Below are 25,210 nucleotides of genomic sequence, written 5' to 3' on the forward strand. Positions count from 1 at the left end.
GGATACATCCACCTTGTAATATCATTATTATACTCCTACTAACATTTCTTCACGACTTGTAGGCTAAGTTGAGGTCATTATAATCGTGATGAGGGGGTAAAGTTGGGAATCCATTACCAGTGGGTGATCCAATTTCCACCTACATAAGATAGTTGGACTTACTCTTTAAACCTTCAAAAGTGCTTTCAAACTATTTTTCAAAGTTATTGCACTTTTGTAGTTTTATATTTTCTAATTTAATCTTTCTATCCTTTGTCCCCTAATGATCTAGCTGCTGGAGATGTGTATGCAGAACTGCAATGCAAATTTTCAGAATTTGGTGCTGAGGAAAGAGTACCTTAAGCAGGTGCTGGTCAAACTCTTAGATCCGAAGTACAACTTACCTGTCCACATGCAAAACAGAATTCTCCGCTTCATCATGGTAAGCTGTCTGAGGTTAGTTTACTATTAGGTTTGTGTCACTTAAGGCCACATAATAAGGAGTCGCTGAAACCTGCTGTTAAGCTGATGTTGCTTTGCGATTTGTGTAGGAAATAAAGGCAACTGTTTTCAAGTTCTTTCCTTCTTGAAAGGTCCTAGATCCCAAGATTATGTAGAGATCCATGTGTAAAAAGAGAAGATTCTGCTGAGTGACAGGAGGGAGGACAGGTTGTGGGCTAGGGCCTGCTCTTATCTTGATGATATCTTGAGATTGCCACAGGTTTCCTAAAACCTGATCACTCTGTTATGCAAATATAGACAACTACCACAACTACCATGTTCCAGCTCTAGCCACCTGCTCCTGAGCCCTGCACCTCCTTTTTGGCCAGTGAAGTCATCCAAGGTATGGAGGTGAGAAGAGGTGATAAACAGTTTAACCATGGACGGCGAGGTCACCATAGGAGATCAACAGGATGCCAACTGCTACCTAGAGGTGCCTGCTCTATGGACCTGGTATCATTGTAGTAGGTAAGGTGACCTTACATGTTTCCCTCAGTTTTTTTGCCGTCAAAGTTCTGTTTCCTTGTCCATAAACTAAAAATGAGTCAATGGGCGTCTGAGAGAGCCCCCTTTCTTATGGTGGCCAACAGGCATAAACTTTCTGTATTGCCCATTGTAAACAATCACATTCTTCTTTAGTTTTGTAGACTACCATAAGAAGGTGAAATAAGAAAGAAACAAGATTTTCCTATTTCCTGACACCTTTGATGGTCTCTAATCACAAGCCACAAGTGTTTTATGTACACCTATAAGGTCACCTTACCTATACTATAGTGCCACCAGCTCCATAGAGCAAACCTACAAGTGTTTTATGGAAACCTGCAAGTTCACCTTACCTACTACAGTGCCACCAGCTCCATAGAGCAAACCTACAAGTGTTTTATGGAAACCTGCAAGTTCACCTTACCTACTACAATGCCACCAGCTACATAGAGCAAACCTACAAGTGTTTTATGTACACCTGTAAGGTCACCTTACCTACTACAGTGCCACCAGCTCCATAGAGCAAACCTACAAGTGTTTTATGGAAACCTGCAAGTTCACCTTACCTACTACAATGCCACCAGCTACATAGAGCAAACCTACAAGTGTTTTATGTGCACCTGTAAGGTCACCTTACCTACTACAGTGCCACCAGCTACATAGAGCAAACCTACAAGTGTTTTATATAAACCTGCAAGGTCACATTACCTACTACAGTGCCCCCAGCTCCATAGAGCAAAACGTCAAGTGTTTTATGGAAACCCCTAAGGTTACTTACCTACTACAATGCCACCAGCTCAATAGAACAGAGACCTCTAGGTAGGTGACTGTTGGCATCCTCGAATCACCTTCATGACCCCCTCTGTGACCTCACCTTCCAAGTTTGAACTATGACCCACCTCTATTGGACTTCATACCTTTCAACTGGCTTCCAAATGCTATGGATGGCTTCACTGACTGATAAGGAGGTGCAGGGTTCAGGAGCAGTTGGCCAGAATTGGACCATGGAAGTTGTGGCCTGTATCTGCACAACAGAGTGATCACGTTTTGGGAATGTATTCTTATCTTTCTAAAAGTCTCAAGAACTAAAATTGAATGTGGAATGTATTTAATATGACTGCAGAATAGTCAGGACTGGTTTCTTTAACAGAAAAGATGACAGACATGTGACTACACGTTGGGCTAAAAATAGAATTAACAAATTTAAGAAAATTGTGGGTTTTTTTAATGGTATCTTAAGTTTTGCATATTCTGCTTTATAGCGATATTACGTTTTATGGGAATGCAAATGTCTAGATGACAATTGGGCTTTATAACAGTTTAGTAAGCATGCAAGTTTCCCCACCCCCCAAGCCAGCTGCCCTGCTAGGGTCAGGGGAAAATCAGTGGCACAGGTCAGAAGCTTGTAAGAACAGTGCCACCAAGTTTATGGGGCTCTCCATTGTCCAGCAGGCAATGAGGACCGTTAGACTGTGCATCCTCGAATGTCCACCCTGGCACACCTAAGGATAGTTTGAGACCACACTAATAAATTTGTGTATTTTTGGAATATTGAAGTTTTATGGAAGTTGCTTTGTTTGATTTCGTAGCTACAATTAATAATTCTTTCTATTTTTTCCTTACTAGAAATGGTCCACTGGCTCCCGTCCAAGCGTAGATCAGACGGAAGTCAAAGAATTATACTTAGATATGATTAAGAAAGGGATTCATTTTCCTTCCCTTGAGCCTACTGAAGATGAAATTAGACAGCCACAAAAGGTAAGTATGATGAACTCCACTTTGTACTTCAGAGGTAGTGAATTAAAATTCAAAGAGGTCCGGTGATTAAAATTTTCATCTAGCCGAGGTCCGGACAGAACGGTCACGTGTCCGTACTGCGGTCCGCCATTCGAGCTGCATTCACACCAGCAGCTGCACTGCAACGCACAGCTACTGGTGCAGAGTGCTAATGCGCCGCTCCTGATGCATGACAGTTTTTGTTTTTTTTGGTAAGAAGTCCCCCCTTCCTGTTTACATACACATGCATGCCTTACATGAATTATTAGAATCAGATGGTGGGACAGGCAGGGTTGGTTTTAATTTATTTTATTTTTTTTTCATTTTATTGCTTTTTTTTTTCTTTATCACCTTTATTAAAAAAAAATTTCAGTTAACTTTTGCTATCACAAAGGGGCTAACAAACCCCTATGTTACAGCATTTGGAGGTGACAGCTTCTCTTTATGGAGACATCAGGGGTCTATTACCTGGCTATTTCTGTCTACAACTGTTAACTTTCATCCTCTCTAGACACCTTGGCTCCCCTCACTACTCGCAGACTTAGACCACGTCCACTACAACCGTGGCAAACAGATGAAACTAAAAATCTCAAGAGACATAGCCGGACTCTTGAACGACTGTGGCGAAAAACTAGATCCCTGCAAGACTTTACCCTGTACAAAGCTACCCTCCTAAAATATAACTCCTCCCTCCGTGCTGCCAAACAGACTTATTTTGTCACTCTCATTAACAAACTCTCATCCACACCTCGCCAACTCTTTTCTACTTTTAACTCCCTCCACCGCCACCACCTACTAACTCACTCACTGCCCAGGACATTGCCATTCACTTGAATAACAAAATAGATACAATTCGGGATCAGATCGCCACTGTGCAGTCATCTTCCCCTATTCATGTGCCAGACCCTCCATCACACTTTCTACTCTCCTCTTTTGACCCCGTCACCACAGAGGAGGTTACAAAGCTTCTCTCTGACACCCACCTGACCACTTGCCCCCTGGACCCTGTTCCTTCACCGCTACTTCGGTCACCCTCATACTCTATCCTACACTCTCTTACTCACATTTTCAATCTCTCACTCTCTACTGGAATCTTTCCCTCCCCTCTGAAGCATGCCCTGGTCACCCCAATACCCAAGAAACCCTCAATGGACCCTACCGACCTCAATAATCTCAGACCAATTCTCAAACAATTCATCCCCACGCAGCTCCCTCCTCATGTATCACTTCCCCCTCCCTTTTAGATTGTAAGCCCTCACGGGCAGGGCCCTCCTTACCATCTTGTCTTGAATTGTATTGTAATTGTAATGTCTTCCTTATATTGTAAAGCGCTGCGCAAACTGTTGGCGCTATATAAATCCTGTATAATAATAATAATATTAGACCTCTAATGTCTTGACCTGCCCTCCAATAAAGATCATCAAGCACAGGAATGTGCTTCATCTTTTGTATAGGATACTCGGCACTTCAGCCGGTTTATGACAGCTGAAGCAGGAAGTCTAAAAATACTGCATGCTTCAGTGATCACAGAGCAGATTGAAGAATGGACATTCCCTGGTCTGCTCCCGCTCTCCATCCTGACAGTCTGCCGTGGTCTTGGGCCCCCCAGAGGAGCAGGGACCTGAAAACTGAGGTGGGGGGTGCAGGGAGGGGGCTTGCGGCACAACAGCGGACTAGTACAAGTGATCTGGGTGGTTGTGCAGCACACATTAATGTGGTTCCACATCTTATTGCAACCCAGTGACATCCAGGGGGTATATTGGGGTGATATCCAGAATGAATGGCAACATAATGCACCAGTGCGCCTAGCATGCAGTTCTGTGTGCTATGCGATAGCGCGCACTACACGCATTCAACCCACATGTTTAGTGCAACGCTATGATGTGACAGGGTCTTTTCCTTCTATGCTGTGGAGAGGAAGAGAGTGGGAGGGATTGTGTAGTTTAGCAAAAAGACAAATGGGCAGGGATGGCACCATTCATTGCAATTTCAGCCCACAACAGGAATTAGGAGCTGAGTGCAATACTGGCAATACTATAGTTATTGTCCTGTACTTGCAGGGACTTTATTGGGATTATAACAAGAAGTGATCATGTAATGCAGAAAAGTACAACATGTGATTTTTTTAAATTTAATATTGGCATCACTTACACGTAATTGCTTCTGATGTTTCCCAGTTAAACATTGACAGGCGGTTTAGATTCTTTAAAGACATGGGAAAGGGAAGTACAAGGGTCAGACAGCATGTTGCTTTCTCCACAGCTACAATCACAATTCAAAGAGAAACTGTACTAAGTTATTACTGTTTACCTGAAAGTAAGCTACTGTATCTACTTTAAGGATATAAGGAACACCAATTAAAGCACTGATGTATTCATAAAAACAATTGACTTGAAATGTGCCTCTTGTAATCCCATTTACTCTGCACTCTGGGAGAGGAAGGAGCAGGACTGGGAGGCAATCCGGTGTGCTGCAATTAAATATGCTGACGGGAGGAGAGAGCAGGGTGACATAATGATGGGTTGCTGCCTAATCACAGGCTCGGGGGAAGGAAGATGACCAAGCTTTATTGCTTAATTGCAGTAAGAATAGACAGGTCACAAGCCTGACTGTACTGCATGGTGGGGCTGTGTAATTCTCTGGACTGAGCTCCAATAGAAGGACTTTCATTTGTGTAATTATCTGTTTGCTTGGAGTTCAACTTTAATGCAGACCTGTGACCCCCTTGACTAAAAATCATATCAGCGTACAGCTCTCCATGCTGATATGAGATCATCTTACATTCATCAGCTTAACAAACATAGTTTTACAATTATTGTTTTTTCGACTTCCTGGTCCTCTTGGGTAGGGATGCACCGATATAGATTTTTCCCGGAACTCGCCCATACCAAATACCGGTGCCAGAAGTCCCATTAAGGAAGCCGGGTGTTGGGTAATGCCCGGCTTTCTGATTGGCCAGCTTCCCGACCAATCAGGAAGTCAGGACGTAAGTCATTACACGCTGCCCGGCTTCCTGATTGACCGGGAAGCTATCTCCAAGTTCTCTCGTCACCAGGTGACAAGAAGGCTTGAAGCCGGCTTTCTGGCCAATCAGGGAGTCGGGGTGGGTGAGGGTAATGACGAGTCGACCGGCTTACTGATTGGCCAGCTTCCTGACCAATCAGGAAGCCAGGCAGCGAGTTATTACACACCACCAAGATTCCTGTTTGGCTCGGAAGCCAGCTCCAAGCTCCCTCATCACCAAGTAACATGGGAGCATGGAGCCAGCTTCCCGGGCCAATCAGGAAGCCGGGCAGCGTGTAATGACTCGACGCCCGGCTTCCTGATCCTGGAATTTCCAGTATCAGGAATAGTATCAGAGTATTTGGGCAAGTATGAGTACTTGCCCAAATACTTGGCATCGGCACTGATACTAGTATCGGTATCGGTGCACCCCTACTCTGGGGCATTAGTGATGTAATCTGCCCAAGTGTTGCATCCTGGGAAGGTTACATCAGCAGAGCATTGCTGGGAAATCTCATCTGTAATCTCAGGGGATCTCGGGGGAAAGGCATTTTGCTCCTCCTGAGATGATGTGCACGGTCACATGTTCTAGTCACATGTGCCGGAGTTCCAGGAAATAAAGGGGATCTAGTAACCTGCCCTTAGTAAAAATGACCACTGTGAGATGACTGGGGAGGAAAAGAGAAATAAGGTGCAAAGAATAAAAAGCCGGCAATTATCTAGAAGTATGAGTTTGTAGATTGTCATTACTAGACATTTCTAAAGGTGTGTTTGTTGTCATTTTAAAGACATGGGGGAAGTTCCTCTTTAAGCTCCCCTCACACTGGCAAGTCTGTAGCAACCTTAAACTGAATATTTTTCTGGACGCTGAACTCTGTTTGTCCCATGAAGTGAATTTTATTCTCGGCATTCTTCTCACTTCAGAGGTTATCGGAAAGTTTCTTTGAATTCGGGCTCATTGAAGCACTTCATTACGGCTATGTACTCGGATGTAATTAGATCCTGTTTATCTTGTTTGCCCAGCTGCTTTGTTTATGTTATGTAATTCATCAGCATGTAAAGACATTGCACTGCGCTCCCTCTCTCGCTCTCTTCCTTTTCCTTTCTGCCTTCCATAAATGTGAATTATATTTCAAGTATCTAGTTGGTGTTAAAGTGAAAACGCAGTTTATTTGCAAAGAGAACACATTTTAAGTCATTATTGTAACATTTACCTGAATGTAGTTTTTTTGATGAGACTCGTATTTTTACTTCCTTGTTGATCAATATTTTGACAATTGTATTAAACGCTTCCCCTGGTGGTCTGTCCTGTTTCAAATGTGGATTTATGCAAAGATATAGCTCTACAGAACACAGTCTGCCCGGACACTATGGCCACCTTCTGACTCAACAGAATTCACAGACAGCTTAACTCTTCAATAAGACATAGACATTGAATTCAATGTAGGTATAGTAGTGTTGTTAGGTTTATAGACAAAACTCTGATACCACACCCTGATGAGAATTTACCATGTCAAAGTGGCTGTGACATCATCACTGTGCTGCACGTAGCCTTTGTAGAGAGCAGAGCTGTGGGAGGGACCCAGCAAGCCCCACCCACTACAGGCTGCTTGCAGAAAACTACATGAGGGGGCAGAGACAAGACCAGTCACCCTGCACAATAAAAGAGAGCAGCAGCGAGCAGTCTTTATTATAGGAGGGGGCAGAGACAAGACCAGTGACCCTGCACAAGGAGGGAGAGCAGCAGTGACCGGTCTTTATTACAGGAAGCTCCAAGTCTCACACTGGATTACTGCACAGATCTGGAAGAAATACACAAAGAAAACTAGGGATGCACCGATGCAGCAGTGACTGGTCTTTATTACAGGAGGGGGCGAAGATAAGACCAGTCACCCTGCACAAGGACAGTGAGCAGCAGTGACCGGTCTTTATTACTGGAGGGGGCAGAAACAAGGCCAGTCACCCTGTACAATGAGAGAGAGCAGCAGTGATCGGTCTTTATTACAGGAAGCTCCAAGTATCACACTGGATTCCTACACAGATCTGGAAGAAATACACAAAGCTCACTAAGATTCAAGTAAGAATACACATGGCTCTTGTGTTCAGACAATATTTGCTTATCCTGGTAGTCAGCTTTAAATTTGGTGAGCCATTCTTATGACACACAGACCTCTGTAATCAGGATGATCACTGTGCTTCTTCCTGGTTCACCATTGACGGGTTACCTCCTTGCTCCTTGGACAGAGGTGATGATGTCGATTCACTGTCCACTAAGGAGGCTGGAGGTGGAAAGCTAAAACAGGAATCTGAACCCAGAAGATAAATTGCTTAATCAGATCTACATGTGTCACCCAACTGGTTGTGCAATGCGGAAAATGTGAGTAAATGACAAAGCTGGACGTGTAGAATTACAAATTCTTTGGCAGGTAAAACAGTAAACATATAAGGAATCCAGCTGAGGGTTCAGGTATTTGCCTTGAGTTGTCATTTAATAATTGCTAACGTTGACACAGATAGCTTTGTAGTCCACCTGTAAATAATTGTTTCTCATTTTCTAATACTCTTACAAAGGAAACGTAGTTTTGTTGCTTCCAGCAAGTGGCCAAATGTATTTCTTTATTTCTACACCAGAAATATGATGGAATTTGATCGCTATGGGCAGCAATTTATAGCAAGTAACCGTAACGTGATCTATGGCTTTTATTTTCTGTTTTGCTGATGTTAACCATTGTAGGGATCGGTACATCTATAAAAACCAGTTCATAGAGTAGACGTAATCGCTAACTGTATGGCAGATAGTTTACTTACACACTGTGTCTTAAACAGTGACCACCCAACCTAACATTGAGTAGGTCCTGCTTTTGACACCAAAACATCTCTGACCCTTCAAGGCATGGACTCCTCTAGACCTCTGAAGGTACGCTGTGGTATCTGGCACCAAGCCATCAGTAGCAGATCCTTTAAGTCCTGTAAATTGTGAGGTGGGGTCTCCATGGAACGGACTTGTTTTGCCAGCACATCCCACAGATGCTCGATTGGATTGAGATCTGGAGAATTTGGAGGCCAAGTCAATACCTCAAACTCATTGTTGTGTTCCTCAAATCATTCTTGAACCATTTTTGCAGTTTGGCAGGAATACCGTTTGCATGAAGGGGTGTACTTGGTCAGCAACAATGTTTAGGTCGGTGGTACGTGTCAAAGTAACATCCACAAGAATGGCAGGACCCAATGTTTTACAGCAGAACATTGCCCAAAGTATCACAAATTCTTGAGAAAATATTTCTCTCTAGTTGGATTAACTCATCATTGATAGGTTTAAACAGGATCATACCATAGAAAATGCCCAATGTGTAGTGCCCCCCCAGAAATAGGCAGGCCTAGTCTCCATTAGGAAGGGAGGGTCAGGTGTAAACATGGCATGATAGTTTAGAAGAAGGCGGTGGGGCTTAAAGAGAAGGAAGGAGGTCAGAGAACACTGTGGGAAGGCTGGGGCTTGCTATAGGCCATGTGATATACTGTCAAACTTCCTCTTAAGGGGCAAGCATGGAACGTTCACCTCCAGTGGGCCATACCTGTATAGCTGGAAACAGCAGAGTGAAGTAGGGCTTAGATTAAATGACCTCAGCTGTTGACCATGGATCAGGACTAGAGCAGCCCAGGAATGTGGACAAACATTTAAATATTGGATAGAACACATATGGTCACAGTTTAAATTGGATACTCATAGAAGATGCTGTATATTTTTATATATTTTGCAGGGTTCCTGCCTCTAACAAGAGCGTGTTTAATATTGCATATCGGCTGCCCGTCATGAACATCCCTTTAAGGCCATCAAATCAAAATTTCCCACAAAACTGTATATCACGGCGAGCGGGCGCGGGAAAAGAGATGCCTCGTTGTGTGTTGTATACTGGAGCTCATTGCAGCTACTGGCCCTCAGCACCAGAGTAATAAAATCACAGCTGTTGGCACATTGACTGTCCTCATAACACGGTCTGGGAGGACCCAATCTTCACACAGCAATCATTCCTGGATTAAATCCTTCACCTTTCTAGACCTATATTTATAGTAGAAGCCTTCTGCAGAAAATTAGATCAGTAAGTAATTTATCGTAGTAGAGACTTAACATTCTCAAATACATTATTAGGGATAAGCAAAATTGAGAGTCTTCATTTCATTAGCAAAAATGTTGCCAAAATTTGTCACCAAATCAGACCTATGGCAAAATTGAAGAGCTCCAGGTCTGAGAAGGGAGCGTGTCAGGCCTCTGCAGGGAACTTTAGCCATGTCCCATCGCACTCCTGAACAAGATAAACCTGTGACCAATGGGTGGGTGTTGCAGTGAACACGGATGGCGCCACTAATCAAAAAGTGAAGTAGTCACTGGCACTCCAAAGTCTGTTCTGCCAATTCTTCTTTATTGACACCAAACAGGTCATTTCACAATGAATACCAATGTTTCCGACCCATACCTGGTCCCTCATCAGGCAACCAAGGTGATTACCCAGAAAACCTCTGTCTTTTAGAGCTATCTATCTATCTATCTATATATAATGTCAAAAAAGACAATTACATATATACGTGTGTGTAACTGAAGCGAACCAATTAAAAAAAACATACCATCCCCTCCTGAAGTCATTATGACGTCATGTTCCCGTCAGAAAATGTTATTTTTGTAAACAGTTAAGACGAATACATTATGCATATACATTATGGACCTCTGCAGGGAGACCACTGCTTCCCCACAGAAAATAGGGTTCCTTCTCTGCAGCATGCTGCCTGGGGTCAGGCTTTTCTACTTCGGCTGTGACTGCTTTAGAAAGAAAATGATCTATAAGACAACGGCCGCCTTTTGTTTTGATGCAGCTGGAATGCATGTAGCTGATTTAACCTAAGAGTTCAGTTGGGCTTTAAAGAGACCCTGTCACCACGTTCGGCAAGGTCTACTGATTACCTGCTGCAGCAATTTTAGCAGCTTAAAGTGCAAGTGGAGCCCGGTTTTGGATAGAGTGGAGAGGGATTAGATTGCTGTCTATGTCCCCATTAGGGAGATTCACCCTCTCCGTTTGTCCGGGTGACCGTTATCACTGAAAGGGAAAGAAAATTCCAAATTTTGGGTGATCACCAGAACAGGAATAGAAATCTTCCAATGGAACACAAGTTCTGGTGAGAAGCCTTTATTCCGTCTTCAAACTTACATGGTGACCAGGGCCGGATTTACTCTCACTGCCGCCCCAAGGCCAGGTTCCGCAATACGCCCCCCTGCACAGCTCTCCCCTCTCACTGTCTACACGGAGCGGCAGGGTTAGTTTTAACCCTGCCGCTCTGCTCACTGCAGTGAGGAGAGACTCGGCGGCGGAGCCAGCGAGGAGAGAGGTAAGTGCAGGGGGGAGGGGAGGACGGACCGGCCGGCTGCAGACTTTTTACATGTGATCTCGCCGATCGCTGAGATCACATGTAAACGAACAATCGGCTGCCTCACACTACATTTAGTCCTGCTTGTACAAAAAAATCTGTAGAGAGGGCAACTTACCGCCCGGCGCCCTCAACTTCCCCACAAGGACACCGCTGCCGCCCCGAGGCTGGGCCTTGGTGGCCTTGTGGGGAATCCGGGCCTGATGGTGACACTAATGGACAGGGACTAGTGGAGCTGCTGTCCCCTAGAGTCACCATGTATGTTTGATGACCGAAAAAAGGCGTCTTAACAATTTGGACCTTGGTATACAATAATTGCAGCTCACATGTCGTTTTATTTTATTGTTTTATTTATTGCGGGTTTGCAGCATTTTTTATTCACATAAAGAGTTTTTCGCCTCGTGCGGTGTTCGTACGAGTCCCGGAGTACTCTGCACATGCAGCTCCTGATTTACAGCCAAATAAAATGTTTTAAAGCCTTTTCCGTCCTGTGTGCTCTGTGATTTGGAGAAGTAAATTCTTTAAAGTGGATACTTTAGCAGAATGAAAAAAGATTTTTCTCCTGTGTCACTTTACCGAGTTACGGGGAATAGTATTAGAAATAAAAACGTAGACGTTTCGGAGGAAATAACTTTTCCTTAAATATTTATGGAAAAGTTTCATCGTCAACATTTCTCCGATGAAAGCGTTTCAGTCTCGGACGAGGTAGCCGTGGCAGAAACATGGATCATGGCGCAATTTAAAGTGGACCTTTATCCCCTATCACTAAAAAATCACATCAGCATACAGCTCTTCATGTTGATATGAAATCATCTGACATTCATTAGCTCAATAAACATATTTTTATTTTACTTACAGTTATTGCTTTTCCACTTCCTGGTCCTCTTGGGTATTAGTGATGTAATGTGGCCACCCATTGCACCCTGGGAAGGTTACATCAGCAGATCATCGCTGGGAAATCTCATCTGTAATCTCAGGAGATCTCTCCCTCGATACATGGTGGGAGCATGGAGCCAGCTTCCCGGGCCAATCAGGAAGCCGGGTGGCGTGTATTGACTCGCCGCCTGGCTTCCTGGTACCGGAATTTCAAGTGTCGGGAATAGTATTGGATCATTTGGGCGAGTGTGAGTACTAGTATCGGTATCGGTGCATCCCTACTCTGGGGCATTAGTGATTAGTAATCTGTACGTTGCATCCTGGGAAGGTTACATCAGCAGAGCTTTGTTGTAATCTCACGAGATCTCAGAGAAAGGCATTTTCCTCCCCTGAGATGATGTGCATGGTCACATGTCCTAGTCACTTGTGCCGGAGTTCCAGGAATTAAAGGGAGATCTAGTAATCTGTCCTTAGTTAACATGACCACTGTGAGAAGACTGGGGAGGAAGACAAAAATAAGGAATGCAAAGAATACAAAGCCGGCAATTATCTAGAACTATGTGTTTGTAGATCCATTACTAAACATTTCTAAAGGTGTCTTTGTTGTCATAGCAAAGATATGGGTAAGGTTCCTCTTTAAGGGCCGATCGGATTTTCACTGATTGGACTACAGGATATTGTGACCTGATTGGTTGCAAACAGTCCTGGGTTGTATACCGTATATATTTACATCCAAAGTGAACCGTTAAGGGACATTTATATACATTTGAAAATGTATCTATATCCAAGGCTAGGCTGAGGCAGAGGCATCCACCTTGTGTGGCAATCCACTCCTGCCTCTGCATTGCCCAGCCATGTCTTGTACTGTGTAGGACTCGTTGGTATGTGTTTAGATGAAGCACTGAGATCTTGAGGAATGCTGAATTAAGTTTTACATGCTTAGAAGAATATTACATCTGAATCCAGCATTGTGAGAAAAACATAGATAGAAAAAACAGCTTCCTGTGTATCATAGATAAGCACACACATAGAGAGTAACTTTACACTACAGCGCCATCTACAGCTCAAAAGACGTATCACAGTACATCAGAATTTGCTGTTGCATTTCCAACAGGACTGAGCTGTCAAACTGACAGCTCAGCACTGCAGATTACACTGGGGGATGGCGGCTCTCCCTGTGTAACCAGCGGCACTCACAAGGGCGACATCCATTCCGAACTGCTCGTGTAAGCACGGATTTCCTGCTGATCTGAACTGATAGGTGCCCTTGGGACAACAGTGATGGAGGCTGAAAGGGGGCTCTAATTGGCTCCCCACAGAGCAGCCCTACTACTACATGGAGCTCAAAGTACCATACCCAGAATGAGCAGAACGTTTTTTATGAGCGCTTCTGATGCTATCCTGTCATTATATTTTTATTACTGCAGAAAGCAAGCCAAGGAAACCGACACAGCAGCTCAGACGTGTTACCTTTACAAGTGTTTATTCTGCTATGACATGAACTGACAAGCTTGATCATATTCTTCTCTTGTACTCAGTTGTGCATGTGATGATGAAATGTACTACAGACAGACATGAAAGATTAAAGTGTATCAAAAGGGAAAACTTAGTATTTGTTTTGGACAGAGTGTGGAAGGGTGTATTGCTCTCTGTAACTCCACTGGGTAGATTGGCCTTCTCTATTTCTCCTAGTGGCCCCTGTTAATGGGAACTTCTCACAATGTGCATTAGAAGCTGCAGCAAGTCAGGCAGAGCTAGGGTTGCCACCTTTTCTTCAAGTGAAACCCGAACACTCTAGCGACGCGTGGACATTTGTTTGGGAGAATGAGTGGTGGCTTATTCATATGTAAATATCACAGCTGAGAGTTTAGTTGCCCCGTCTGTCTGACATCTTGTGTCCGGGTTTCAGCTGCCATGAAACCTGGACACAGCATACAAAACCCGGACTGTTCGGGTGAATCCTGGACAGGTGGTCAACTAGGGATGCAGTGATACCGGTTTTTCGGTATCGAGTACGAGTAGCGATATTTATTCTTCGGTACTCGTCGATACCGAGTACAAATGCTTGTACTTCCGGTAGCATAGAGCCGTCTTCCCGGGCAATCAGGAAGCCAGGAAGGCTTCTTGATTGCCCGTGAAGCCGACTCCATTCTGTTTGGCCGGCTGGATGCTGATTGGCCGGGAAGCCTGCTTCCCAGCCAATCGGCATCGAGGCCGGCCAAACAGATCTGACAATATGGTGAAACAACCCCTACCCTGCAGGCACCTAATTCCCCTCACATAGATCCTGAGCGCCGATCACTTGAGCCCTGTGCACACAGGAGACGACAGATCTGGCCTAGAGACTGGTACGTTAAAGAATGCTTGGGACCTATGTGAGGGGAATTAGGTGCCTGCAGGGTGGGGGTTGTGTCGCTATATCACCAGATTTGTTTGCCCGGCTCGAAACTGATTGGCTGGAAAGCCGGCTTCCAGGCCAATCAGCATTGAGCCGGCCAAACAGCATGGAGCCAGCTTCACGACTCAATTTTTCCTCGCGGCACTGCCGGTCAGAGGAAATCTCCCTCTGACCGGAAGTTCTAGTATGCGGAAAGGTAGCGGAGCATTTGGGCGAGTACGATAACTCGCCCAAATACTCGGTATAGGCACCGATACATTTCCTAGTATTGATGCATCCCTGAGGCAACCCACCTCATTTCCTGGTTGGAGTATTTCCTGCATCATCTAGCTCTTTCTTCCCCAAACTGTCCCTGGCCCGCCCCTTTCATTCATTGGATTTCAGTCCTTTCAATCATGGAGGCTCAGCATGACATGTGACCACCAGCCTCAACTATGGACAACCCCTCTCTACCATCCAACAACACCCTGACACTACAGATGGCGTCAGGTGACGTTGACGCACTTTGGGATTCAATAGCGCTGTTGATTGGCAGACACACAGACCAGCCGGCGCTTTGTGGTCACATGACCACACCCAAAAAAATGAGGCGGAAATGTATTTAGATGGCGAATTAGAAGAAAACGACTGCAGAGATCATAACAGCAAAGGGGGGATCAAAGGGGATAAACATTACACGGGTATGCAGTTCTCTTGCCCTTCCTTCCACTTTAAGTAATGCAATGCATGATTCCATTATCTCTGATCACACCTCTATGTTTTGGATCGATTTCTCTAAGATGTAATGTTTTAGTATGTGTGTTTTTTTGTATTCCTTTAGACAAATACAAGTCGTGTGCCTGACGCTCCTGTCACCAACACTTGTCCACAGACATCTGAACAACACCTAACATCCGAGCAGGTACGGTACAATAAGATGTAGGAAACAAAGTTAACACAACAGGCCTCATTTCTCATAGGCATCTATTTATAAACTATCCAGAGGGCCCTTTACCTGGTGAATATCTGTGAACGTTCGATGTGTGCGGATGTATCTCAAAAGAAACGTTCTTTAGTTGTGCATCTTTGTGCATTATTTATGTAATATCACATAATGGCCACTAGATGGTGCTGATGAGCATGTACAATAAATCCTTATTCCTACTCGGCTTTAGCTCCATCTAGGGGTCATATTGTGATATCGCATGAAAACATTCTAAAATGTTTCCCACTTGTAAAGAAAATGACCGAAGAACGTGGATTTTGGCATATATCCACACATAATGAATGTTAACAAATATTCAGTGAATTGTTTATCGATGGACCCCTAGTGTTTCATATACCGACATATTGTGTTAGAATATTCTGCATACAATACAATTAGTATTACAATTAATTGGCTTTAGGTACACTGTTACCCTAACCCTCCCTGTCATACAACTTCATGATGTTACCATGTTTTTACCAGATTGGTAAGAGATAATCTAATGTTACAGATTAGAAACAAATGAGAGTATGCAATGTAAGTTCCCATAGAGAAAGGGAATCAAACAGGGATGCCATCAGCTGTTTCAGATACCCACATAACACCTTCTAACACCAAGGACAGGCTGTGCTCATGGACCCTATAAGCTTAACTTTAAGTACATGTATGTAAATTGTATGACCTGCCAATGAGTTTGCGATTCTGTCTAGCCAGTCTTGTGATGTGCGCAACCCTGCTAGACAGCATAGGCAGGTCACGGACCAACAATGAACTCTTCCCTATTTAATCCCAAATGAAAATAATGAATTGGCTTTAGGTACACTGTAACCCTAACCCTCCCCATCATACAACTGATCATGATGTTACCATGTTTTTACCAGATTGGCAAGCTGTACAGCGAGCTGGACGTGGTGAGAATGAATATGAAGGTCATGTCATCCATATTGTTGGAGAACCACCCAGGATCTGAAGTAACGGAAGACATGGATCTCTTACAGGTTAGTATTGATGTTCATGACGCAATCTCATGCTACGAAGATACCCAAATTCATGGATTATTATTAGCAACCTTCTCCACCCCTTCTGAAAGACACCAGCCCAGGATTAAACTCAGAGCACAGAAATCTTCATTAAAATGTACTCCTCAATAGCCAGAAAAGGGTATTAATCCACTTTGCTCGCACCAAATACCTTTTCTACCCAGATATTACCATTTACAAGTAGGAGTGACATCATCACGGTGCTGTAAATAGGCTGAGCAGAGAGCAGAGCTGTGGGAGGGGCTCAGCAGCTCCACCCACAATAGGAAACTAAAGGAGGGGGCGGAGACAAGCCCAGTCACACTGCAGAAGGAGGGAAAGCAGCAGTGAGCGATCTTTGTTAGAGGAGGGGGCGGAGACAAGACCAGTCACACTGCACAAGGAGAGAGAGAAGCAGTGAGCGGTCTTTATTACAGGAAGCTCCAACACTGGATTACTGCCCAGATATGGAAAAAATACACCTAACTCTTATATTTAGATAACATTTGCTTATTAATGCACAATGTTACTAAAGCTAGTTATCAGTCTTCCCCGTTCTATTGTGTTCTATTCTTTTTTCTCTTACTTAGTTATCCTTTCGTTCCAGTGACTTCCCCGTACCAATACCCATATTCATACCGTCTTATTAAAACAGAGCTCCTGGCCCGGCGCTAGTTCCTGCCTGCTCACGGAGGCCTTTAAATCAATGCTAGTATTACTGCTTCCTCAGCTTTTACACCGTTTCCTCTGACTCGCTGCGCCCGCAGGCCCTACAAATGACAAGTCATACCCTGAAATCCCATTTAGACTGCCTGCCTTGTCAGCAGAGGCTCCGGCCCACACCATTGTCACTTCACATCTCCTCTGTGACCACTGATTGTTATTGCGTTGGCGTTTTTTTTCCGATAGGATCTGCAGAAAGTGTGCCAAGAAATGCAAGCCCGGATCTTAAAGCTTCTGGAGACCGTACAAAATGAGGAAGTGATCATTGAGCTGGTGCAAGTCAACGACGATATGAATAATCTATTCCTGAGATACAACAGGTAACATGGAAATGTGAAACGTTCTGGATTTGTGTTTTCTGGGTAATAATGTCAAGTTTTCATTTCCTTCATTTTTCAATTTTTTGGGGTATTAATATACTTTATTTAACCACATCAGTACCGGTATGTTAAATCCCCTTCACTACCCGGCCAATGTTTGATGTGGGTTGACCGAGAATTTCTCCATCACGCAACACTGTAACCAAATTCACTTGATATCATTTTCTGGAGACATAAATAGTGGTATTTAAAGGAGATGTATGGGGTTAAGACTTTTCCCCATAGTTCTCCTTAGGGTAACGGGAGGACACAAACTAGCGTCCTACCATCACCCTAGGCTCAGTATACCGCGAGCTGTAGCTCGCGGTATACTGAGACGCCGCAGTATACCGCGAGCTGCTGCTTGCGGTATACTGAGACGCCGCCGCTGAAGCGGATCCCAACAATTTTGCCGGGATCCGCCCATCTGCATGACTGACAGCTGTCTCTCCCTATCTAGAGGCAGAGCCAGCTGTACCCGCCCCCTCCCCCGTTCGATCCGCCAGTCAGCGCTGGAGGATCGGTGCGGGGAGGAGGGAATCCAGCCCCTCCCCTGTCATGGCAGAGGGCTGTGACAGGATCGAGAGGTGAGCGAACGCCGGTATGTGTTCGCTCACCTCCCGATCTACTGAGGCGACCTGTGACAGTCTCATTGTCACAGGTCGGCTAGAACTATGAGGTGAGTGAAAAGCACTCCCCCTCATAGTTCTCCTTTAATAAGCACCTTTTCATTTTTTGCCATATAAAGGAAAAAAGAGAAAAACAATTTGATCTCCATACTCATGAGATATGTCCACCAACGTGGACTACCTTTGTCTGCAGAAAATGAAAGGATATGTCTCCCATATCACTCAGATTTGTCACAGATACATTGTAGAACATTGTGTAATATTTAGAGCACCAGTTGAAGCTCAATGGGAACTTCTGGACAGTATGTCACGTTTTATTTTTTCCCCGAAAAAAAGGCCTACCCCGAAAATAAGACCTAGTACTATTTTTGGGAATTGCTAAAATAATAGACCTACCCCAAAAATAAGACCTAGTTGTGACCAATCCCAGGGCCGGTGGTGACATAAGGGGGAACTTGAAGAGCCGCGGGAGAGAATCAGCGGTGCCAACGAAGCCAGCGCCAGAGGAAACGAGGCGGCAACGGAGGGAGCAGAGCCGCATAAGCCGATGCCTCCTCTATAGCTGCTGTCACAGGCGGAGTGATACCAAATGCACTCCGCCTGTGAGGAATCGATAGTGAAAGTGCGTTTTGCTCATTCTGGCCAGCGATTGGTTAGCAAATTGCTCTTGGAAAGGTACGGCACCCCTGATTAGCCCTGATCACCATATTTCTGTACCTGAATAAGTGTGGATTGTTGTACATAAAAAAAAAAGACCTACCTCGAAAAGAAGAATGCCCTGTGATTTCTAGTTGCGCCCCCTTGCAGAGCCCACCTGAGATTCCACACAGCCCACCTAGGAGTGACCCTGCAGAGCCCATCATCTCTATGGTGGGCTCTGCAGGGTCTCAGGTGGGCTGGTCACACCCCTGCACACCTCTTACCTGTCAGCCCCGATCTGCCTGTCCCCTCCTCCACCACCGCAGGGCCCCGGTCCTCCTCTACCGCAGCTGCTAGCTGCCACTGACTCAGCAGCTGCTGTGAGGAGGAACGCGCTGCTGCACACATCACTGACAGGTCCTTCTCACAGCCGCCAGTGACAGCCAGCCTACCATGCCATAGTGACCCAGACAGCCCGCACAGCATCAGGGAGAATCCTTTGTTCCTCATCCTGGCCAGGCCGCCCTGTGCCCCAGGCCCTATAGCAGCCATCTGGGTAGCTATTGGCGATAGTTCCGCCACTGATAGTATGTCCAGACAACACACTTTTATATTAAAGAGTATATACTGTATGGTCAAAAATAAATCTGTATTTCTATATTGGATATCCCACTCCTAATAACCAGATCCATCTAGAAAATTGTAACCTTACTTATTGAAGGTGCCCATAGGATGTACTTACTCACTGCAGTGACACCATTTCACTCAGCCTTGTGAATATGTACTACGTTGGGCCTTCTGAACTACAGCTCAACAACTGAACAATGTACCATTATCGCTGCTTGCTGGAAGCAATGCATTATGGGGTATGCAGTCTTGAGGAATGGAGATTGCATCAGATCAAGCAGCAGTGAAAGAGCCGCAAAGCACACTGGGTATACAGGAAGTGGTTGGAAGTGATGGGCAGACGGAAGGCGGCACTCACTAAATAAAAGGGATTTTTTTCAAGTAAGCTTTGATTACATCATCAGAAAGAACTCCAGCATGTGTTCCTATTACAATGCTGATGTCATAACAGGAGAGGATATGCTGGGACTTTACAACTCCTTTAATGTCAACTCAGTCTTGGTCTAGGCGTTCTACTACTTTAGTAATATTTACTTTTCATGTTTTGTTTTTTTTACTCAGATTTTCTCGCACTAGAACCAGCCAGTCAACAAATAACGTGAAGCAAAACGATACAGCAAAGGTAAGATAACGCATAAAAAAAGATTCTTCCATTCAGGACAAGAAAGTGGAGGCATGAAGCCTGGAAAGTGATGGCATTGCAGTATTATTCATTCTCATGAATATTTAGAGGAAAACACTCAATTAAAAAAAAAAAAGGAAAACTTTATATAATTACAAAATCCATTTTGTAATCTAACGCTTTTGAAAGTTAATTTCCATTTCAATCAGCAACTGCCAAATATTGTATATTGCTTTCTTGTAACCACGGCAACACTAGCCAGTATGAGGGTAAGACTTCCTAGTATCCTCATCCCTCTGTGTGCAGATCAGTGCTTTTCCCACAAGACGGCACAGAACCTGTAGTCGAATTGTAGGCATCCCGGGGGATGTCCCGTTTAATCCCGGAAGAGTTTTATCTGCAGTGAGACATGGAAAGGAATGCCAAGGATCTCCAACTGTATTTCCAGCTGGAGAAATGGAAAAGTTGATGTTTAAAGCCTATGTCCGGGCAAAAAAAAAAACAAAGGGGGTTATTCTCTAAAGAGCCAAAGGATCCAGCTGTGGATTCGGCTGATGCTTCAGCTCGCTTTGGCCGCCTCTTCCCTTCGGTTCAGTTGAACTGAAGGGCTGCTGTACGGGCTATTCACAATAGCCCGTACAGCAGCCGAGTGGCCCAGCCGTGCCGAAGGCATATGCTTCGGCTCAAATGAGCCGAAGTAACAGCCGAATCATGGAGAAAGGTCAGCCGAAGGGCCGACCGATCTCCACGCAAATGACAGCTTAGGGACGCCATTCGGGTCTGGGAGCCTCAGCTTTAGTAATTTATGTATATGGCTCCCAGATCGGAATGGCATTCGGGAGCTCCTGAATGCAAATCGGAAATTCAGATCCCAAATGCCATTCGGGTCTAGGAGCCTCAGCTTTAGTATTATATGTATATACCGTATATGGCTCCCTTGTTGCCGTAACGAATCGGACATGTCTATGATTCAGTGTGGTCTCCTTTATAATAGTGGGGAATGGTGATTTTCTTGCTGCTCTACGCTGTTCCCTTGTCCAGTCTTGTTATGGTCCCCTCGTGACGTCATGGTGCTGGTCCTTTAAGGTTAAGCAAACGTTTTTTTACATTTTGAATGCACTGGTGATAGGTTAGAACCTCTGTCAGATTTTTATTGATGTCTGTGTGTCTGATAGGGAGATTCACTCTTTATTTGTCCTGGTTAACCTTATTTTTAAGCCTGCAGTGTGTGCATCGTAGACAAATTTCCCCTGTGGAAAAAAAAAAAAAAAGTGAATTGTGAAATTTGAAAAACACACAAAACAAAGTGCACAAGGGTGCTTTTGGTCCTCCTCCAAAGAGAAAACCCCCCCCCCCTCCCCAAGGTAGCACAGCTCCTGATAGGGGCAAGGTAGGCCTGGTCCACCTAGCTGAGGCCATGCAGACCTTGATCCTTAGGGACCTGTCGAAACTAGTCCACCAAGTACTTGGTGAGGACTCTCCCGAAGAAAGACCAAGTGGGGAGAGGTAAAGAAAACCCATGGAGGCCACAGAACCTCTCCCATAACATCAGGGTCGGCCCCAAAGGCACCCACACCCTCAAGTGCGCATTCGTGCATAAGAAGTGCAAATAAATAATTGTCAGTGCAAGACATGGCAGGCCTTCAAGCTGAGATTTTTAAAAAATGATCCAGGATAGCCACACGGCCTGCCCAAGAAGCATAGTGCAGAAAATGTAACCAAAGGTGAGGTACAATTTTAAATTGTGAGTTTCAACCAAAAAAAGGGAAAACTTCCAATGGGGACACTTTTTCTAGAGAATTCACTTTTGAGAGATTTCCTCTCACTTCTATTTGGATCTAGAAGACAGAAAGTGAAGGTAAATTAATCCAATGGGGATGTAGCTGGGGATGAACCAGACAGGGATTATAACCATTTCCTACTCTATGGAAACTAAAAACAAAAAGATTTGTATTTGGATATATTTTAAGACTATAGGATCCTCTGTGGACCCATGTAATGGACAATTTTGGCAGCCAGTAGGTGGTGTCCACAGCTTGAAGAATAGACATGGGCACTTCAAAAAGGCCCCTTCCACATTGCACAGGTCAAGAGGGAAATATCTGCCATGTGACCACCATTGCAGCTAAGTATTTGGGATAAGATGTGATGATCTAGGGATGGATGGAGTGGGAGGGTATTTTTTTTATAAGCAGGCAAACAAAACAGGAGAATTTTGGGGAAAGGAGTCAACGTTTTATAAAACGAAACTGGTGAGCCGGATCAAAGTTGGCTATCTTAGTGAAAAAAGTAGAGGCTCATATTTCAAATATTCATGTTCTCCACCTTCATAGGGAAGAGCGAACCATGCAGTATTTCTGTAAAATTTGCAGCTTTGTAAATGTGGCCAATTTCAGTAATATATGACAGGAAAGTATAACCAGGTTGTGGTGAGGTGGCCTAAAAGAAAACCAAATATTCTCCAGCAAACCTGGATAAAGCAAGGCAGAGCCTTCCTAAAAAAGAGCCTACGTGTCTCATTTTCATTACAAGTCCCAAGGGGTGCATCTCACCCTTTAAGCTTTTGGTGGAGCCAAGCCAATCTTCCATGTTTGCCCCTTGGCCAACTAAACACACAGAACTGCTTCTTCCAAACAGAATCTAAAAATTAGAGCAATAATACATTTATTTGCAGAATACAACTTTTATAGAGAGGGAACAAAATGTAGAAACAGGCAAAACATATGCCGAAAGAATTCAAAATAGGTGAAATATGGAAACTAGACATGTGCAAATCGTTTCGTTCCGAATCAAAATTTGGGCAAATTTTTTTAAATTTGGATGTTCGGACGCATTCGAATTGCCGAATTCCAATGCATCTGAACGCGTCTCAATATGAATTTCCGTTTCCCAATTTCGAATCCCGTCCAAATTTCGCTCAAAAACTAAATTGAATCGGACGTGTAACTTTTCTGGCCAATCAGATGTGTTTTTCAGTTTAATGCATGGGTCTGGGACCTATGCATTAACCGAATGGGTCTGAATCCAAATCGAATGGGACCCGAATGGGTCTGAATCCGAATTTTCGAATTGCTTTCAGGAGCTCCCGAATGCCATTTAGGTCTGGGAGCCTCAGGTTTCGTTTTATGTATAGATGGGTCACAATGTTGCCATTACAAATATCCGTTCGTATTACAGAATACTAATACATACCGTAATACTAAAACTGATGCTCCAAGACCCGAATGTAGTCCGAATTTCCGAATAGCATTCGAGAGCTCCAGAATGCCATTCGGGTCTGGAAGCCTCAGCCTTAATATAGCTACCAGACCCATAATGCTTTCAGGAGCTCCCAAATGGTATTCGGAAATTCGGATCCCGAATGCCATTCAGGTCTAGGAGCCTCAGCTTTAGTATTAATATCTGCCTGCCGGGGGCTCGTGTTCGACACATTGCGGAACGAATTGACAGATTACTAGATGGGGTTGGGCACGACCCCGTTGTCATGGTGCACATCGGCACCAATGACAAAATAGGAGGAAATTGGAGTGTCCTTAAACAGGAGTTCAGAGACCTAGGTGCTAGGATGAAGGAAAGGACCTCCACGGTAGTTTTCTCAGAGATACTGCCGGTGCCAAGAGCCACTCCGGACAGACAGCGCGAGTTGAGGGAGCTTAACAAGTGGCTCCGGAGCTGGTGTCAGATGGAAGGATTTGGTTTCCTGGAGAACTGGGCTGACTTCGCAGTCGGCTATCGGCTCTTCAGCCGAGACGGGCTGCATCTTAATGGGAAAGGTGCAGCATTCCTGGGAGGGAAAATGGTAGAAAGACTGGAGGAGCTTTTAAACTAGAAAGTGGGGGGGAGGGTATAAAAATAAAATTACTTAAACTAAACGTTGATAATTTAATCATAGATAAAAATAACACAGAAAGTAGTAAAAAAGGAGTTAATAAAATAACGCATAAAAAAAGATTCTTCCATTCAGGACAAGAAAGTGGAGGCATGAAGCCTGGAAAGTGATGGCATTGCAGTATTATTCATTCTCATGAATATTTAGAGGAAAACACTCAATTAAAAAAAAAAAAGGAAAACTTTATATAATTACAAAATCCATTTTGTAATCTAACGCTTTTGAAAGTTAATTTCCATTTCAATCAGCAACTGCCAAATATTGTATATTGCTTTCTTGTAACCACGGCAACACTAGCCAGTATGAGGGTAAGACTTCCTAGTATCCTCATCCCTCTGTGTGCAGATCAGTGCTTTTCCCACAAGACGGCACAGAACCTGTAGTCGAATTGTAGGCATCCCGGGGGATGTCCCGTTTAATCCCGGAAGAGTTTTATCTGCAGTGAGACATGGAAAGGAATGCCAAGGATCTCCAACTGTATTTCCAGCTGGAGAAATGGAAAAGTTGATGTTTAAAGCCTATGTCCGGGCAAAAAAAAAAACAAAGGGGGTTATTCTCTAAAGAGCCAAAGGATCCAGCTGTGGATTCGGCTGATGCTTCAGCTCGCTTTGGCCGCCTCTTCCCTTCGGTTCAGTTGAACTGAAGGGCTGCTGTACGGGCTATTCACAATAGCCCGTACAGCAGCCGAGTGGCCCAGCCGTGCCGAAGGCATATGCTTCGGCTCAAATGAGCCGAAGTAACAGCCGAATCATGGAGAAAGGTCAGCCGAAGGGCCGACCGATCTCCACGCAAATGACAGCTTAGGGACGCCATTCGGGTCTGGGAGCCTCAGCTTTAGTAATTTATGTATATGGCTCCCAGATCGGAATGGCATTCGGGAGCTCCTGAATGCAAATCGGAAATTCAGATCCCAAATGCCATTCGGGTCTAGGAGCCTCAGCTTTAGTATTATATGTATATACCGTATATGGCTCCCTTGTTGCCGTAACGAATCGGACATGTCTATGATTCAGTGTGGTCTCCTTTATAATAGTGGGGAATGGTGATTTTCTTGCTGCTCTACGCTGTTCCCTTGTCCAGTCTTGTTATGGTCCCCTCGTGACGTCATGGTGCTGGTCCTTTAAGGTTAAGCAAACGTTTTTTTACATTTTGAATGCACTGGTGATAGGTTAGAACCTCTGTCAGATTTTTATTGATGTCTGTGTGTCTGATAGGGAGATTCACTCTTTATTTGTCCTGGTTAACCTTATTTTTAAGCCTGCAGTGTGTGCATCGTAGACAAATTTCCCCTGTGGAAAAAAAAAAAAA

General features: G+C 44.4%; 1 protein-coding gene across 1 annotated transcript in view; it reads left to right on the plus strand.

Annotated features, from left to right (window-relative positions):
* Nucleotides 1–25,210, plus strand: part of TOM1L1 (target of myb1 like 1 membrane trafficking protein) — a 65,218-nt gene that overhangs the window by 29,147 nt on the left and 10,861 nt on the right. The window contains exons 4-11 of the mRNA XM_018573666.1: nt 272–421; nt 2,590–2,721; nt 3,586–3,611; nt 10,120–10,138; nt 15,303–15,332; nt 16,277–16,393; nt 17,324–17,457; nt 19,953–20,013. Coding sequence (XP_018429168.1) covers nt 272–421; nt 2,590–2,721; nt 3,586–3,611; nt 10,120–10,138; nt 15,303–15,332; nt 16,277–16,393; nt 17,324–17,457; nt 19,953–20,013 — 669 coding nt within the window. The remainder of the gene's footprint in view (nt 1–271; nt 422–2,589; nt 2,722–3,585; nt 3,612–10,119; nt 10,139–15,302; nt 15,333–16,276; nt 16,394–17,323; nt 17,458–19,952; nt 20,014–25,210) is intronic.

The sequence above is a fragment of the Nanorana parkeri genome, unplaced genomic scaffold, assembly GCF_000935625.1.
Source record: "Nanorana parkeri isolate BGI_ZX_2015 unplaced genomic scaffold, ASM93562v1 scaffold2479, whole genome shotgun sequence".
NCBI classification, from domain to species: domain Eukaryota; kingdom Metazoa; phylum Chordata; class Amphibia; order Anura; family Dicroglossidae; genus Nanorana; species Nanorana parkeri.